At 41.2% G+C, this 19,828-nt stretch overlaps 1 protein-coding gene across 1 annotated transcript; it reads right to left on the reverse strand.

Moving 5' to 3' along the window:
• Positions 1-14,651: 14,651 nt before the first annotated feature.
• On the reverse strand, positions 14,652-19,828 carry SPMIP10 (sperm microtubule inner protein 10). Its single transcript, XM_072120024.1, has 3 exons — positions 19,435-19,828; positions 18,462-18,570; positions 14,652-15,036 (listed from the first exon to the last, which is right to left on the reverse strand). Exons 1-3 carry the CDS (start codon positions 19,602-19,604, stop codon positions 14,815-14,817), a joined length of 501 nt encoding a protein of 166 aa, XP_071976125.1. The 5' UTR covers positions 19,605-19,828; the 3' UTR covers positions 14,652-14,814.

The raw sequence follows: 19,828 nt of genomic DNA on the forward strand, positions 1-19,828 counted from the left end.
GCAGTGTGCATGGGGGGCCTTAATATAATATGGAGGGGGGGATGGCAATGTGCATGGGGGCCGTAATAAAATATGGGGGGGGGGGGTTGCAGTGTGCATGGGTGGCCTTAATAAAATATGGAGGGGGGAATGATAGCATGCATGGGGGGGGCAGTGTGTATGACATTGTTTTATCTAGGTGACATTATACTGTAAGTAACTGTGGTATTTTTAGGGGCGCAGGGGGGGGGGATCTGCTCTCTTACCTTCCCACGATCCACCACTGATCTTCTCACTCCGCTGTGTGCGTCCCCACCTCCTAGGGCGTGTGGGAGCCGGCGTTCTGACATTTAAAGGGCCAATGTATCGATAATTGCTGCTAGCCTTCCCTTTCTGTTTAAATCCCAGCCCTTTCCTGTGTCCACTGCTGGATCTTTGTGCCTCGTGCCTCAGAAAAAGGTTGTCTCTTATGCCTTGTGCTCGTTTTGTGAATTCCCATTGTGACCCCGGTTCTGTCGCTGACTACACTCCTTTGCTGCCTGCCCTGACCTGTCCCCGACCATGGCTCTCCCTGAGTACTTTGTACCTCACCTTGGCCGTCACTACGGACAAAGTCGCGCTTGTGGAGAGACCTGGTGGTACTACGTAAACAGAAAGTCCAAGGTGACTCCGCTCTCGTTTGACCGCTTACGTCATCATCCGCGGTGGTACAGCGGGTACACTACCCCAGGAGCCTCACAACTAGGGCTTTATGGGAAGCTGCCACTAGCTGTATTTGTGAAAAATGTGGTGATAGGTTCCCTTTAATGCATTCCAGAGAACAGTTGCAGCTTGGGAGAAGTCCTGGAGATGTGGTAGTTTAGAATTAAAGAAGAAAATAATCTTAGATCACTGGAATGAGGTTTTACCAAAGAAACTTTTGATAAATTATCGGTTCACTTGTACAGTATATTTTATCTCATCCCAAAATAGTAAATTAAAATACAGTTCTACTAGTATTCCCCTCAAACCAGAAACATGTGACACTTTATTACTTAATAAATGTCTGGCTCACATCTGTTTCTTTTAAGGAAATCCGATTTCTGGGAAAGCAAACAGTTCTGTATGGAAATGATTTTCTGGCTTTACTTTCTCCAGGCAAATCTCTAAAATATTAGCAGCAGTTCTGTGTTTAAAAAGAAAGTAAAAAAAAAAAAATTGAACACTGAAAAGTTTAACAGAATCCACACACCTGGACATTAAGGTGTTACCCTCTGTCTCTATCACACAATCTTAGGCTACATTCACATACATGTATGGGAGACGTATATACGGCCGACATATGTACGGCCAATATACGTCCCCCATACACTTCTATGGGCTCACGGCATGGTACGGGAGGACATGTCCTATCTTTTCCCGTGATATGGCGCCGTGCGCTGTATCTTCCTATGGAGAGGGGTGGCGGTGAGCAGCGCTCATCCCCTGCTCCTCTCCGCAGCGCCGATGTATGCCCGCAGTACTACGGTACGGCGGGCATACATCGTGTGAATGTAGCCTTACTGCTGAGACTCTAACACAGGGGTCCCCAAACTTTTTACAGGGGGCCAGTTCACTGTCCCTCAGAACGCTGGAGGGCTGGACTATAGTAATCTATTAGATAGGACCCTCCCTCAGTAATCTATTAGATAAGGTGCCCCTCCAACCCCAGTAAGCAATTACAAAGGGCTTCACATGCTCACACTGTCTCACACACTAGTAAGTCAGTCACAGGAATTGGTGACATCTAGAACCTTACTGGTGACAATCTGCTCATCAGAAGGATGACTTTGTTTCAACGTCTCCTGGCCATGGTTTATCTTTCTTGAATTCACCTCCAAAATCTTCAGCTCCATGCAGTGTCATACAGCAATTTGCCTAATCTCTTTGACTATGACTTCAGCAAGAATGTTACCTTGGTCTTTCAATCCGTAGTTATCATTCTGTTGATCTTATATGACGTAGTGTAACATAGTACAATGTACAGAGTATATTACAGAGTACAAACAGTCATATAGAACATTAAGAGTTACAGACTATGAGGAAGTAAAAGAGAAATAAGTGTTACCCCAGGTCCCGATGGGCTCCCCTTTAGTTTTTATAGAAAATATAACAAAGTGTTGCTTCCCCGGCTGTTAGACTCGTTTAGGGTAGGGTTTGAGTTTGGATCGGTTTCTAGGTCTATGGCGGAAGCCAACATCACTCTTGTCCCTAAGAAGGGAAAAGACCTGATGGAAGTAGGTTCGTTCCATCCTATATCCTTATTAAACACTGACACTAAAATTTTGGCGAAAGCCTTAGCATTTAGGCTTCAAAAAGTAGTCCAGGATATCGTGCATAATGATCCAATTTGTTATCTCCACTTTTATTTGCTTTGTATATAGAGCCCCTTGCCATTATGATTTTGGGATTAAAGGGGGGGGGGGGATGCTTGTAGCATTAACATTAAGATTTGTCTGTTGACGATATGGTATTGTATCTGAGTGACTCCCTGCAATCTGTCCTGAAAGTATTTGAGTTAGTTAAAGGAAGTGACAGGTTTCAGATGGAAATACCGAGCACCAGCTCAGGGTGAGCTGGTGCCGGAGCTTACCATGCGCGCGGCTCTCCTTCACTTCCTATGTACCGCGCGCACGGTCGCGCACATGGTAAGCGCCGAGCACGTACCTCCCTGCGCCGGCTATAAAGTTTAAAAAGTGTTTTAAACTGCAATACAGTAGTTTAAAACACTAACAAAAATAAGCTCCGGCACCAGCTCACCCTGAGCTGGTGCTCGGTATTTCCATCTGAAACCTGCCACTTCAAGTTGTAGGTTTCCTTTAGGAATTCGGTAGGTACTCTGGGCTGAACATAAACTGGCAGAAATCAATACTTTTGCCTCTATGTCCAGAGGTGCAGGTTTTTTTTTCCAATAGTAACGCATTATTGTGTTCAAACCAGTTTAAATATTTAGGCACGGTGGTTACGAAAAAATTAAGTGACTTTGAGAGTACTAATTTAAAACCTTTGCTTCAAGAAGTTAGAGGTAAGGTAGTGACTTGGAGAAAAATGCAGCTTACAAAAGCTGATAAGATCCGTTTGTTTAAATTGATTTTGCTTCCCAAAATTCTATTACTGTATATTTTCTGCCTGTCCAGTATGGATAGATGAAAGCTTTTTCAAATTATTGGAGCCCATTTTTCATTGTATTTAAGGCAAAGTTAAAATCAATGTGGAAGATTTACTATGCCTTCTGCGCGAGTTTTATATAGTCTTTTCCAGTTTTCCGGTCATAACAGGTCTAATCTGGCCAAGATTGTGTCTTCTAGACCTACAGCCTTTTAGCAAATCTGGGTGCCAGAGTGCAGGCAGAAGGAATTTTGATAAATTCCCACAGTGTCTTTTGTCACCAGGTATGGTGAAAGATACACTATTGGGACTATTTTTGAGGCTTTAGCTTATTGGATACTTAAAGAGGGTTTCCCATTATGACAGCTTCCTTTAGATATGGGATATATTATTAGGACCGATATTATTTTAGGACCGCTCTATATAAAAATAAAGAATTATTAATAATTCTAAATTATCAGGGTGATTCCACTGCTTGAACCTCCACCAATCATCGGCTGCTGCTCTATGTGTCTCTATGAGACCATTGTGTACAGTGTGGGGATATCGCTTACAGATAAGGTGTGCCAAGCTTCTTGTGGTAGAACTGGACTTGGCACTTTGCATGAATGTCTAAAAGTAAAGTCTAGGCAAAATTCACATAATGTGAAAGTAGTCATGATTCATGTAGAGTAATATCATTTCACATAGCACTTTTTGTCATTAACATCAAAAATGTTCCTCCCTTGTTCCATAAGACTTTTGTGTACAGTAAATGGAAATTTAGTTGTGTAAATCGGTGTTAAACTGGCTCAAAAATGTTCTAGTCACCTTGAGGTCAACAAGATTTTCAAGGAAAATGTACCAAAGAGCCAAACAGGTTTTACATTAACTCACCCCACCAAACTATGGAGAATCTCTCCTTGACAGTCAATGTATTGACATGTGGCTGAGTGTGAATAGTAGATGTGTTCCTGTTACTGAGCAGCCAGGAATGTCAGCTATTTGTTACTAGCATTCCACACCACAGAGCTCTACTGGCTTCTCTTTCAGCTGAAACACACATCATGTACTTCATTGTGCATATGGTTTACTATTATATTGTTCTTACTTATTCAGAAGTGCTTTCACTTCAGAAAATGTGGCAATAGCCTTGGTTAATGGCATCATAGGGTTGGTAAAGTCACAAAGATGGAAAGGTCTCTGTTGTATTAAAGTCATATTTCATGCTGAAAATCTACTGAAATTATTGTATGTGTGCTGTCTTTTGTTGTTCTAGGATGTTTTGACTTATTGTTATTTCAAAAAGGGAAAGGGGCAGGATCTGCTCTTCTTTTTTTGCCCTTTTATGAAAAAAGGCAGCAAAAATTATGCAAATGTGCCTGAGGGGCTCCACGCTCCATTAACATCTATGCATCCTGTAGCCCCTCAGGTTCATTTGATATTTTAAGCCTTTTTTCATAAATACAAGGGCATAAGAAACTAAAAGAAGAGAGGGTTCTAAGAGGGGGGGGGGGCAGACAGCAGTGTGCTTGGTTTACTATCCCTCATCCTGGTGGTAGATTTCCTTTAAGCCCCATGAGTGACATGAAAGCCTTAATGACATCACTCTAATTAGATCTTTAAGAATGGGAGTATTAAGGGATCACTCCAGTCAAAGCTTATTCATTGAATTATACATTGTGCATGGCCTGGAGGAGCATGACTCTAGGATCTAGCAAGGTTCTAGGAATAGAATGAAAATGAGTCATGCTCAGCCTTGATGTATTATTCTATGCTCTAACTGGGGTGTTCCTTTAAGACCCATAAGTTAATGAAACTTCTATAGGGCATCAATACAAGTAATTATGGTGTGATGAGCAGTCAGTGATATGTAGTTCTTTAAGTTTAATTATTGATCCCACAGGTAATATGGCAGCTAGTAAAATGTTAGAGGTGTTCCAAGATAAATCATTGTTATAGCCTAGACCAGTGGTGGCGAACCTATGGCACGGGTGCCAGAGGTGGCACTCGCAGCCCTGTCTGTGGGAACCCAGGCCATCACCAAAGAGGACACAAGGGATCATCATGGATTCCCAGAAGGCCCAGGACTTTCTCCGCTCAGTGCTATTTTAAAGCGGCAGTGCTGCCTGACACTACAGGAGGAATGGGAAAGTGTGGGCAGATCTGGATTATCGATGTAGCTTCAGCTCCAGGCCCGAAAAGTCTTCCTATTCAGTCGACCTGAATGTGTCCCCCTTTCTTTCTGCTGTATTGGTGTTCTTAGGATACTGATACGATTGAAAGCTATAACAGCTAGAAGTTACTGCTTAAATGTTGACACTTTGGGATAAATAAGTGGATTTTGGTTGTAGTCTGGGCACTCCGTGTCTAAAAGGTTCGCCATCACTGGCCTAGACTGATCACGCTTCTATTATTATTTTTATTCTTCTTTAAAAATTAAAAAATTGTTAAACAGTTTAATGAATCATAAAAATCAACTATGCAACGTACATTTGTATTTATTTATCTATTCCATTATTGTTTTTTGTATCAGAGATTCATATTCCTGGAATACCCTTAAATAGAATACATTGAAGACTTGAAGAGAATCTGTCAATAGCTTTTACCCCTCAAAACTGCAGACAAGGGCATAACAGTATGGACATACTTAAAGAGGTGTTTCCATTTCAACAAATTAATGTTAATATTTTTATGATAAAAAGTTATACAATTTTCCAATATACCTTCTGTATTCATTCCTCACAGTTTTCTGGATCTCTGCTTGATCTCCTGCTATAGAAAGCTTCTATGTTTACTTCCTGTGGACAGAAATGACGGCTCGTTATTATCATAGAGAGTGGGTTACAACGAGCTGTGCACCTGTGTGACCATGGTCAGATTCCTGTCCACTGGTAGTAAACATTGAAGCTTTCTATAGAGTGACAGCAAGCAGAGATCTAGAAAACCTTGAGGAATTGATACAGAAAGTATTCCAAATATTTCCAAAATATTGGAAATTGTATGACTTTTTATAATGCAAACAATAACATTAATTTGTTGAAATGGGAATATCCCTTCAATGCTTGGCTACTAATAGAACAGTTTACCAGGGTAACTACAAGACCCTTATAGGGTCACCTGTATTGCATTTACCCAAATAAACTTTCTCTGTATTGTGTGGGAGCTGTATGTCCTGCCCTGACTTGGGAATTATTTTGATATCCCATGTCCTGCAGATTACTAGAAGATAGGGCTGGTTGTTCAGTTATTACTGTATGAATATAGTGAACACTAATCCCATGTCAGTGGTTGGAGGGGCATGTGGATGTCCTTGGCATACCCCTCCATCTGCAGACTCCCAGGGACTACAAAAAAAAATTACTGGGGTAAGCATAATATTGTTGCCCCTTTTAGGGTCTTATACTTACTATTACCTGCATAATAAGCAGTTTAAGTGTCAGATTACTTTTAAATACCTTAAAAAATAATAAACTTATATACTCACCCTCAGGTGGCCCCGATGTGCAGCACTGCTCCCCCGATGTCCGCGCAGCTCGTCTTCTGGCTTCCCGGCTCCTCTTCTGTCTTCTGTAAGATCATGCTGGGCGCCGCCCGGGAAAGAACAAAGGCGGCACCCAGCACGATGTGACAGAAGAGGAGCCGGGAAGCCAGAAGACGAGCCGCGTGGACATCGGGGGAGCAGCACTGCGCATCGGGGCCACCGGAGGGTGAGTATATAAGTTTATTATTTTTTTAAATTCTGGGCAGGCTGTATACTACTGGGGGCAAGCTGTATACTACTGGGGGCAAGCTGTATACTACTGGGGACTGGCTGTACACTACTGGGGGCAGGCTGTATACTACTGGGGACTGGCTGTATACTACTGGGGGCAAGCTGTATACTACTGGGGGCAAGCTGTATACTACTGGGGGCAAGCTGTATACTACTGGGGACTGGCTATACACTACTGGGGGCAAGCTGTATACTACTGGGGACTGGCTGTATACTACTGGGGGCAAGCTGTATACTACTCTGGGCAGGCTGTATACTACTGGGGGCAAGCTGTATACTACTGGGGGCAAGCTGTATACCACTGGGACAAGCTGTATACTACTGGGGACTGGCTGTATACTACTGGGGACTGGCTGTATACTACTGGGGGCAAGCTGTATACTACTGGCGACTGGCTGTATACTACTGGGGGCAAGCTGTATACTACTGGGGGCAAGCTGTATACTACTGGGGGTAAGCTGTATACTACTGGGGGCAGGCTGTATACTACTGGGGGCAAGCTGTATACTACTGGGGGCAAGCAGTATACTACTGGGGACTTGCTGTATACTACTGGGGACTGGCTGTATACTACTGGGGGCAAGCTGGGCTGGCTGTATACTGCAGGGGGCAGGCTGTATACTACTGGGGGCAAGCTGGGCTGGCTGTATACTGCAGGGGGCAGGCTGTATACTACTGGGGGCAAGCTGGGCTGGCTGTATACTGCAGGGGGCAGGCTGTATACTACAGGGGACAGGCTGTATACTACAGGGGGCAGGCTGTATATTATAGGGGGCTGGCTGGCTATATACTGGGGGGGGGTCTGTGACCAATGCATTTCCCACCCTCGGCTTACACGCGAGTCAATAGGTTTTCCCAGTTTTTGGTGGTAGATTAGGGGTCCCGGCTTATACTCGAGTATATATGGTAAGCATATCAGATCTGATAAATCACTATCTTAGTAGAAGCCATCTAAGCTCATACATGTTGGAATAGTAATATTAGTTGAGCACACTGTTAAAATGCTGTTCTTGTTATTGATATTGAGGAATAGAATAGGTAATCAGTATCAGATCAGCGAGGATCCGATATAGTCTGCTTTGGAAGCCAAAATCCACACAGAGAATAAAGCTGTTTTCTGTTTAGTGCTATGTTGCAGTTTCCTGCCCTGGCCACTATGCAGAGAATGGAGCCATTTATTTGAAGAGTAAGCTCTATATCAAAACACAAGCCTTTAGCCATACAATATTTCTCAATATGGGATTTCTTTTATTACTATAATTGAACAGTTTAATAACACTGCTATGAGTCACTGCCTACAAGTAATGTTTCCCCATATATTATGCAATTGCTTTGAATAATGAGAGCTCTTGGTATCATTTGTTTGTTTGAGCTGTGCACATAGCAAACACTTTATATTGTATTGTAAATGCATGTGAATCATCATCTGAAAAAGCAAATTGAGAAAGTAAGCAAAGCCATCAGTCTCCATTGTGTCCTCACTGAACTTTAACATATCAAGGCTCAATATATTAAAGCGGATTTAGAGGAAATTTACCTGCCTGTTCACTACACAGTGGCCAGACCCAAAAGCAAAGGTCTCCATCCACTGTCTAAAGGAAATTTACCATTAAAATCAAGCAGGATAAACCAGGGAGATCACTGAGGGGCTCTGGAAACACCCACCAGAGCAGCTCAGACTCATTAGCATTGTTTTAAAAGTTTATTTTAGAAGGAAGGAGGCCATGGATAACGAACATAAGAAAGATACCACAATCACAGTGCCTGGATCTATGAGTAAGTGGCCATAATACAGTGCATAACTGCAGGCTTGGCTCCCATACTCTTCGAAGGGCACAAAGTCTGCAGTGAATCCCAAAATGGGCCCCTTCCCTTTGAAAAATTGGTGTATGAGCTCCACGTCCATTAGTGTATGAGCACCATGCCATGCACACATTTAAATTACTGCACTACTCACTACAGTTTCTCAACCTACCGATGCATTCCTGTAATTATCTGGGCAGATTATTTGCTACCCAATTTATTTATATACACATGGGATTACAGAGATGACAGGCTAGCGACAGGCTAGTGACAGGCTAACCATTGTAATCCCTCACCCACCTTGCTTACAGATGTAGATGTGTCTAGTCTAAGGCGACAGATGTGTACAACTCCAGGAATTTGAGGATGGATTTTGGTAATATTTTCATGTAGCTATACAGGCAGTCCCCGGGTTACGTACAGGATAGGTTCCATAGGTTTGTTCTTAAGTTGAATTTGTATGTAAGTATAAACTGTATATTTTATAACTGTAGTTCCAGACAAAAAATTTTTTTGCCCCAGTGACAATTTGAGTTTTCAAAATTTTGTTGCTGTAATGGATCCAAGGATTATCAATAAAGCTTCATGATGGACAACTTACAGCTGATCATTACAGTCTGGGACTATAGTAAAGCATCCAGAGAGCTTCAGGAGAGGTCACAGTGAGGAGTGGGGTCCGTCTGTAACTAGGGGTCGTCTTTAAGTCGGGTGTCCTTAAGTAGGGGGCAGCCTGTACTTCAGTCTTCAGCAGTCTTGTGTGTGCACTGATAACAAAGACCGAAAATGAAATTGAGTGTGACCACGTTAAGTACAGATAGGGCAGGCACTGTGAATCATTTCCTCTGCTGGTAGGGTAGGTATTGAATAGATGTGGTAAGCTGTTGTCATAACAATTCATGTTTACATACCACAGCACCATGACAACCAATGATTATGTTTAGAATTGTTTAAACAGTCAGACCCTCTAGGATCCAAACACCCAATGGGCCAAAAATTAACAGCAAAAAACCAAATAATAATAAAATAACCAAAAAATAATGGTCACCTCCATCCATAAAAGTGATCAAAAGGTTGATCTTTACAGGCAGTCCCCGGGTTATGTACAAGATAAGTTGAATTTGTATGTAAGTCAACTCTGTATATTTTATAATTGTAGATCCAGACAAAAAAAATTTGGGCCCCAGTGACAATTGGAGTTTAAACATTTTTTGCTGTAATGGGACCAAGGATTATCAATAAAGCTTCATTACAGACACCTTACAGCTGATTATTGCAATCTGGGACTATAGCAAAGCATTCAGAAAGATTCACCAGAGATCAGAGTGGTCTGTCTGTAACTATGGGTTGTTTGTAAGTCGGGTGTCCTTAAGTAGGGGACCGCTTGTATTTAAATTGTTAGCAAGGAAAACATTTACTGGTGCTGTAAAGAATTACACCTTACATATATAATTACATCCGCCATATATATGGAAGTCAGTGGTGTGTGAAAATGGCGATACGGAGAAGCTTTTTGGGGTATTTTTGCTATTTGGGACACACAGTAAAAATGGTAGAAGCATTGTGCAACTGTTTCTTTCCAATTTGGCTTGATTCTACATTTTTTTCCAACTCCACACATTTCACAAAATATTGAATGGTGCCACTAGAACACCAGGAAGTACAAAGTGTACCATATATAACAAGCCCTGAAACTATTTAAATTTGGGCTAAGACGGATGGATTCATACATTGTGCATACATCATACATAGACTCCAATATAAAAAAAAACACACACTCTGCAAAGTATAATAAAAACATAGGCAAAGGGAATAAAAAGGGAGAAAGGGAGTAAAAAAAAATGGTAATGCAAAAATGGAAAAGAGCTGCAATGTTAAAAGGTTAAATATAGTTCTTGGCACATGGGCAGGGGCGCACCTACCATAAGGCGAGTAGAGAACCTCACCTCAGAGCAGCAGCAGGGGGGAACGTTAGACAGCCAGGATGTGTCACTGTAAAATGTGCAGGCACGTGCCTGTGACCCACCCACCTCATCTGTGGCAACCCTGCGTCCCTCCCATACACCCACTCACCTCATCAGTGGCAACCCTGCCTCCCTTCTGCCCTCCAGCCCACCTCCCCACCTAATCTGCGGCTGCCCTTATCCTCGGTCAAGCGTCCTCATCGGCCGCGCCGCCCTCCGTTCTCATAGGTGCACTGGCCCTCCATTGCTATGGACGCGCCGGCCCTCCGTTGTTATCGGCGTTCTGGCCATCCATCATCATCCCTCAGTTCTTATCCAGGCCACTGCCCGCTTCATTCAAGGCTGGCCTTCTGCTTCATCCGTGGCCCAATCTGTGGCCGGCCACCCTATTCACCCTATTTGCAAAGCAAAATGTGCAGCGAACTGCCAGCACTTGCGATTAGGGGGCATGGAGGGGAGTGATGGGGGGATGTGGCCCGCGATGGAAAGGGACGGTGCGGGACGCTCCAGCTCCGCGCCTGCGCACAAGCTTCAGCGAGCAAACTTTCAAAGGTGAAAGTTTGCATACTGAGGAATACTTCTACGCCAAGTCCTGTGTCCGGCGCAGAGACCTGAGCCCCTTGATGTATCAGGCTGCGTGCACATTATGATTGGCTGGCATGTGATAAATAACCCATTTATGTCCTTCACTTGTACTTGCTGCATGTGTTGCAAAATTGTGTAATTTTCATAAAAACTTCTAAAATGTCACGTAATTCTCTAGTTATAAACTGCTTCTCAGTATTGGGGCACATTGTCTTATTCTTTTGGAATGTGTCTTGTAATCATGCAGAACGTTCTGATCCATATACTGAACACACCCTGTGGCTGATAGCTGAATGATCCACCTACAAGACTTTAGTCTCCCTTCATTTCTTGGCAGACGTTGGTAGATTCTTTGGCTTGTTTGAAATAAAAGAAATATATTACTAGGTGTTTGCCAAATTCCTAACACTGGCCAAAAAATCCTGACTGATATGTTTCACGTATTTGTAGATGTATTTGTATAAATTAACTACTAATTTATATTTAAACAATAGTTTATGTAATCTGTGATTTAGACTACAGTGAATTTTAGGTATGCAAAAAGTACTGGTCTTTTTGGTTCTAAAAATTGTAGCCTACTGCATTTTCCTGTACTTTGTGAAAATGTATGCAGGGTGTATATGGTTTTTCTACATTGGAGTCTATGGATGATATATGCCCATCAATCTTCTAAGTTTTTGCTCAAATTTCTTTCAATAAAAGATATGTATCAATATGACACAAAAAATGGACAAAACATTATATATGTCTTTTGTACCAGAACGTATGCAAACACTAGTGATACACTGGGGCTCATTTACTAAGGGTAGCGGATCGCATTTTAGTCGGACTTTGCACCTTTTTTGGGATTTGCGCAGCTTTGACAGGTATTTAACAGGGTTTTGTGCTAGGATTGTGTCGCACGAGATCAGAGTGTGGCTCAGCTGCTTCCATGCTTCCATGCGACAGAAATTAGGTGGCGAGCCGTCGGACGATCTGACTGATTCGAACTCAGCACCGTATTTAACTTTCAAATTCTGTTGCAGGACAATGCACTTACATGCGCCAAGAAGAAGAAGGTGAACTCAGGTGGACCTGCAGGATTTCGGGCGTGCGGTCTTAGTGAATCGCGGCAGATGCACTTTCTCCAGGGATGGGGTAAGTAAATGTGCCCCACTATGTTCACATGGCACTCATCCCAGGCATCACAAATGACAAACAAATACCGTAAACACAATGTGTATACTACAGCATTATCTAATAGATGGGTGTCTAGAAACCCACTGCCAATTTTGTAAAGCTTGGCTGTTTTTCTGTAAAGTAAAGGAGGCATTATTTTATGTTAAAGTACATCTACCACCAGGATGAAGGGTTGTATGTAAATGAGCTTGAGGGGCTATAGGTTCCTTAGGTTTTAATGGATCGTGGAGCCCCTCAAACTCATTTGGATACAGTCCTTCATCCTGGTGGTAGATGTCCTTTTAGTTGTTTTCTACCACCAGGCTCAAAATTGTAAACCAAGCAGATCCTGGGGTGCACACACCAGTATGTCAATGTGCTTGGTTTACAAACCTGGTGGTAGATGTCTTTTAACCCCTTCCCGACCCGTGACTTACTAGTACTTCTAGCGTCGGCTGTGGGTGAATGGAGAGGGCTCATGGGCTGAGCCCTCTTCATAACCAGTAAGTGTTAGCTGCTATAAAAAAAAAGTGATCAAAAGGCCGTACAGTCCTAAAAATAGAAGCATTGAAAACGTCATCAAAAGTCGCTCCATACATGTATGAAAAAGTTATTAGCGCCAAAAGATTTTAATTTTTGTAAATGTATGAAAACTTTATAAAACTTATACAAATTTGGTATCCCCGTGATAAAAGTAGATAAAGTAGAAGTGTCATTAGGGGCGCACAGTGTAAGCCATAAAATACAAGCCCACAAGGAAACAGGGCAACTGTGTTTATTTCACCAATTTCACTGCATTGGAAATTGTTTTTCTGCTTCCCAATACAGGGCATGGAATATTAAATGCCATCACTATGAAGTGCAATTTGTTATGCAGAAAACAAGCCCTCGCACAGCTCTTTACATGGAAAAATAAAAAAATTTAGTTATAGATTTTTGACGGTGGGGAGTGAAAAATGGAAATGCAAAGACAAAAAAAGGGTGTGGTCGTTAAGGGGTTAAAGTTTCATAGAACTGTGATACAGTGAGTACAGTAGAGGGCATGTATCCTTAGCTTTGTAGTATTTTTAGTGAACCATGACTTTACCATTGATTTTAGAGGAGCCGTTAAAAGGAGTTGACTACAAAATAAAATAGTGGAAATAATAGCCTATGGCAAAATACTTTTCTCACACAATGTGAACTTTTAGCAACATGTAATTTTGTGATGCGTCTTAGCTCAGATGTGAGCTTGAGATCATTGATAGCATATCCAGCATACCAGTGTGGAGCCTGAAAGCCTTGTACAATCTTCTTCATTACAGGCATATAGGGCTAGTTTCACAAAACAGTGAAAATAGCCCTTGGGCCTTCCCACACGTCCTTATTTATGGTTGTGTTCTGTCCATGTGTGCAACAGACTGGACACAAATTACACAGGGACCCGTAGTTTTGCTTTCTGCCACCATTATTTTCCACATGGACTGTCGGCCTTGCAATGATTCATCTTTTGATGCCAGACATAGATGAGTGCAATGAGTTTTGCCATTCTTATATACAGTAAACTAATGACGCTAATCCTGTTTAGTAACACATAGTAAAATACTCCTAATCCATGCTGCACTTGTCTCACCAGCTGTCATTCCTCATGATATATTTACCATACACATCTGCTCTCAGTATCTAGTATTATATCATAACCAGGTAAAATCAATTGTTCTTCAGGAGCTAGTGAATAGATGATTGGATAGATTATATGGTTTTAAAAAATTTCCTCTTATCATAAATATCCTAGAATACGGGTGGAAAAGCTGAGCAGGGAACCTCCTTAGGACATTTCTCCCCCCTTAAACAACATTAGAAAATAAATCAGTATAAAATATCAGATGTATTTAGAAACAAACAAAAAGGGGATTTTTTTTAGTTTGAGCACTACACAGAGAATGCAGCTACCTCTTATTGTCTTATTCTCTACTGAGGACATCTAATCTGTGGTGGTGGAGGGTGTTAGATCCCACCAATCTGATACTGAGAACATATAGATGTTATCAATATTATTAGCCTGGAAAACCCTTTAAGGTCAAGGTCTAAGTGGAATACAGCTATCAATGTTAAAAAGTGCTTTCCACATTTTTTTAATTCTCTAAATAAAGTAAATAAGAACTTGAAAACAGGAACTTGAAAACATGTTCAATATTCTGGAATTTTAAGATATTTTTTATACATAGAATTCTTTACCTTTGATCATTGGTAAAAATGTTATTAAATTTAAAATAGGAACATAATAAATAAAAATGCACAGACAGTTCTTTTTGTGTTTTTATTGACGGTAGCTGTCATCTCATGGAGACACAATGAAACATGCTGATTGCTGCAGAGTGGGAAACAATAGGCCGGCAGAGGTAACAGGGTCTACCAGTGGTTCAGGCCTCTGGGTCACTCCATAGAGAGCCGCAGATAACAATGCCTCTATTCGTATGATCCTAACATTCTAGTTTTCTGGTTAATCTTATAACTCTGGTATCTTGACAAATGAGAATGCAATGGGAAATCTGTCAGATGATGTTGTGATGGCATTTTTATCTTCTTCATGATGTTGTGATGTTCTTCTCCATGACATAGCCTTTCTTTGTTCTGCCAAAACAGGCTCTCCTCCTGTGGGCCCCTGTACAGCCCAGCCAGATCTGCGTGCTAGAGAAAATCACTCATTCATTCTCAGAGATATAATACCACAGAGTAACACCTAGTATAATCTACTGGTTGCTACGACAACATTAGCATATTATTATGGTCATTGTGTTGGGAATCCCCTGCATGAGATAATAATGCAATTTTAATGAGACGATTTTCAGAGAATGAAACTGTGAAATGTAATTACTAAGCCTGGAAGATTAATCGCTGCCCTGCCAGACGACGCAGTCAATACATGACCAATCTGTGTTACACAGGGACCAATTCAATGTTAACCACATTCATTGTCTCTTCAGCACATCAGGAACTCCATGTTTATTATAGTGTTTCTTCTATTATTATACAGAGCAGAATATAATCAGATGATTTATAAGGTGTGTATTAGAGTTATTGTATAACCAGTGTTAGATATCTTAGATTGTCTCTTCCAATTCCGTTTCCGCATGTAGGTGAATACATTTACATGATGACTTTATGTGCACTTGGTCTGTAGGGCAGGTATTTTATTGTTCTATTTTGGCCAAAAAAGCAATGTGAATTTAGATTTCTTTTTAAAAAAAACACAAAGTATGTTGCAGGCATGTTAACGTTTTTAGTAAATTTGCTACAAATGTCCTAAATGTTATATCTTGGAAAGAAGGAAAACTTTCAGGCACAGTTAGCCTCCCAAAGCGAAGGCACTACCTCATTTACTGTAGTGAGTTGCTCTTCATGAATCACCAAAAAATGTCCATAAATTGTCATACAAAATATATGGGCACATTTACCAAGAATGTAGGAAACTGCACTAAAAGTGTTCTGCCCGTGTATAATGCTCCGTGTGACAAATTCATTAAGATTGTGCGCCAAAAATCATTAATCTGGCACTTCCCTGCACTGGCCCGACGGAGTTCACAAACTTTTTTGTGGTGCACCTTTGACATAGGGCGTACAACAGACTTTGCATGTTAAATCTGGCACACGGTCCGACTGAGCAGTGGAGCGCCCCCTAATTCGAGTCGCATGGTGGCTATTGCGGCTGCGCCACAAAACGGTTGTGTGCGACACATTTAAATACCTTAAATACCTTATTTTGGTGGGATAGATGTGACTGACAGGTTCCCTTATATAAAACCAAATTGTCAACACAGAACAGAAAAGTAACAGTGATTCCAAAATATTTCTTCTTATTCAAACCCACTCCATAGACTATTAACCACAATCCAAAGGTTCTATTAAATGTAGCTTTGTAAAAAAAAAAAAACAACATAGAATATAGAGATAATTTGGTACCCAGTCGGGTTGTGTCTAGCCTGGATGCAAGATCATATATGGTTAACGCATAAGAATAGAGGATGGTACCAGGCCTGTAGATCCTGCACAATCATAGGTTCCTGAAGTTTGCATGCTAGCAGGTACCATGAATGCTGAAGTGGCAATAAATCTGGAAACGGGGCGGGCTAAGGAGGTGTTACAGAGTGGCAGAGATTCCTTTCTGAGTCACTGAGATGTTGGTGAATCCCTACTTGGGGTGACTGTCTTTTACAATGACTTTCTAAATCAGTATGTTAGTCCACTGCAAAGGCAGGGGTAAAGCAGTAATCACAAGGCCTCCATACGTAAACCTGACCATTGCCAGATTCAGCACAGACAATACAGTTACATTCATTAGCTCTCCAGGTTTTTTATTCATGAAACCCATGAAAAAAAGGTGACTGTGGCAGCTGTCAATAGCAAGACATGTAATGGGCTTCCTCCTGCCAAGCACCTGGAAACAGTTCTGAGAGAGAAAAAGAGTGAAATGAAGGCGCCACTTGTGTTTGGATGGTGGACAATGAAATGAATCCTCTCTGGTTTGTCTGGGATGGTTGGCGCATGTCCGCCATGTGTGCATCTACCCAAGTCAAAACAGCCTACATGGCAGGAAAGTTCTCCAAATGATGGTTATGCTTCAAATGTCTTTGCGTTTCTCCAAGGCTTATCTAGCAGTCAACCATCTTTCCCTAGCAGTAAATAACCTAAAAGTAGCCTCACAGCCTGTTTATAGGAGAGTAAGGCCTCTTCCACACTAGCGTTGCGTTTCACGTCAGGGTGCAATGCATGAAAAACTGACGTTTTTGGCTGCGTTTTTGTTCCATTTTTCCTTGGAGTAATTAGCGTTTTTGCGTTTTTCACGCGCGTGTTGTTAGCGTTTTTTTTGCGTTTTCGGCGCATTTTTCACGCGCGAGTCAATGGGAGAATCGAGCATTTTTCAAAGGGACCATGGTTTGGGATTAAAATGGGTTATTTAATTGAAAAATAATGTCTTCTGATAAGTTGCAAACATCTGCGATCTATTCTTCACTGTTCCCCGTGTATATTATCTCCCGACAAGTTAGCAGATGTGAAGAACAGTGAAGAATAGAATAAAAACAGTGAACACAGTGACCACAGGATCATTTAAGAGAAAAACACAGTGCAGAACACAGTGCAGAATAGATTACAGATGTTCGGCACATCTGCTTACTTGTCGGGAGATACGCGCGGAACGGTGCGCCCAAAATAGCATGTGAAGAACAATATATATGTGTGTGAAGAACAAATTGCAGATGTTTAAATACATCTGCAATGTGTTCTTCACACATATATATTGTTCTTCGCATGCTATTTTGTTCGCACCGTTCCGCGCGTATCTCCCGACAAGTAAGCAGATGTGCCGAACATCTGTAATCTATTCTGCACTGTGTTCTGCACTGTGTTTTTCTCTTAAATGATCCTGTGTTCACTGTGTTCACTGTGTTCACTGTTTTTATTCTATTCTTCACTGTTCTTCATTGTGTTTTTTTAATTAAATGATCGTTCGCGAGCAGGGGAAATACTGTTATTCTGGTCACCTAGCAACCCTTACGTTTAAAACGCATTGCACTCGCATTGCACCTGCAATGATTGCGAGTGCAATGCGTTCTTGATGCATCTCCATAGACTTGAATGGGGCGTGAAAAACGCGCGTGACTCGCAAAAATAGAGCATGCTGCGATTTTGACGCGCGTGCAAACGAACGCAAGCACGCGCATGAAAACCAACGCTAATGAAGAAAGACCCATTGAATACAATGGGACAGAGTGCAATGCAAGTTCTGCGCGTCAAATGCACGCGCAGAACTCGCGCGTGAAAAATGCCAGTGTAGAAGGGGCTTAAAGGAAAGCACCTTTATACCCTCATGTGGCAAGATCCAGTAGCAGATCACACCTGTAATCATTTACATGACTGTCGGAGACATAACTGCATGCAGACTTTTTACTACAATGAAACTTTTTTTAAATATGCATTTTTTTTTTTACTTAAATTTTAACAAAAAAAGTAAAATACATTAAAAGTAGTTAGATGTTGCAATGAATAAAAAATTACTGTGTTTGTTAATGAGTGTCTATCTATCTATGCATATATATTTGGATCTTGCTTCTTACTCTGGTAAATAGCTTCCTGTTCTCCATGTCTTGTTTCCAGGGCATGACATAACGTTTCGGGATAATTGGATGTCTCCCAGAGAACTCAGGAACATGCGAGTGAGCAAGTCTGTTAAAAAAGGGCAAAAATTTGTATCACTTAGGGGCACATGTATCATAGTTTTTTGGTTGGCACTTTTGAAAGTAAGTCTGGGTTTAGCATGCTCTGTTTTGCGACTTTTTTAGGCGCAAAAACGGGACAAATTCAGAGTCTAAAAGTCACAGAAAAGGAACTAACAGCTGGGGAATAAAGATATGGCACAATGCTCGAAATCTTTGGACCAACGAAGTTCACTACGCTGCTAGAAAATCGCAAATTAAAAATAAAAACAATGCCAAAGGGGTGATACACGTCCCCCTTAGAGTAGATAATGTGCCTATTAAATTATAGTACATACAGATTAGTGCCAGCCATCTTTAAACCATATTTTCCTTAGCTGGTCATAGATAGGCTAAGGTGCCCCCATCCATGAGTGTGAACGCACAGCTATGTGGATAATAATTCCTTTTCATCACTGCTGCACATGGATTTTCTAGCAGAGCTACCCCAGTGTTATGACTGTAACGACTGTTCGAGCATACATTTGTTAATAATTGTTCTCATAATTACAATTATGTCCTTAAATTGATCACATCATTCTACTTATTTAAGTGCCAAAGAATTCAGCTTATTCTATGTATCAGCAGAAATACTGTAGCATATACTGCAATCTGAGATGATTACTTTTAGCATCCAATGTATTATTGATGAAAGTGAGATCATTTTTCAACCAACCTGAGCGCTCATGTTTTATAGACATAATAGTATTGTTAATACATGTCTGATGTTTGTAAAATACATACATTTTTTTTGTTTCAACGCCAAGAAAAATTAAATTAGTTCATTAGCAAACAAAAGGTGGATAAAGAAACAAATTGTGTAACTTGTCATTACCCTTTCATGTCGGTGATGGTTCCTATAGACACCATGGTTCCTAGATTCTGCATTTGATCCTTCCGGTCTTCTTGCTTTGCTCCTTTTTGACTGTTGATCATAAGGTTTTCATTTTGATGTCTATATTTCTGTCTGTCTACACTATTGCCTCGACTACAAGACTCTGACATCGCCTGTGAACTATGCTAGGTGATTGTGCTCCTTACCCTGTTCTCTTATGGTAGTGTAGATGTTACAATATTTCTGACCTGTGCAGAGTATTATGATAATCTATACAAATCTGCCCTTTCCCTATCATAAAACTTATGTTTGCTTTGTTGATCTTTCAAAATGCTGTCTTGGGTTTGTACCTTTGGTCTCACTCCTACTCGTCTCTGATCCCTCCTCTACTTAG

This window comes from Engystomops pustulosus, chromosome 1 (genome assembly GCF_040894005.1).
Source record: "Engystomops pustulosus chromosome 1, aEngPut4.maternal, whole genome shotgun sequence".
Lineage (NCBI taxonomy): Eukaryota > Metazoa > Chordata > Amphibia > Anura > Leptodactylidae > Engystomops > Engystomops pustulosus.

Excerpts from the sequence above, each read along its gene's own strand:
- SPMIP10 (XM_072120024.1), bottom strand. The coding sequence starts at position 19,604 with ATGTCAGAGTCTTGTAGTCGAGGCAATAGTGTAGACAGACAGAAATAT. Across the intron at positions 18,571-19,434 it reads ACCATCACCGACATGAAAGG|ACTTGCTCACTCGCATGTTC; the intron begins GTAATGACAAGT and ends CTTTTTTAACAG. Across the intron at positions 15,037-18,461 it reads ACAGGAAGCTATTTACCAGA|CACGCAGATCTGGCTGGGCT; the intron begins GTAAGAAGCAAG and ends GATTTTCTCTAG.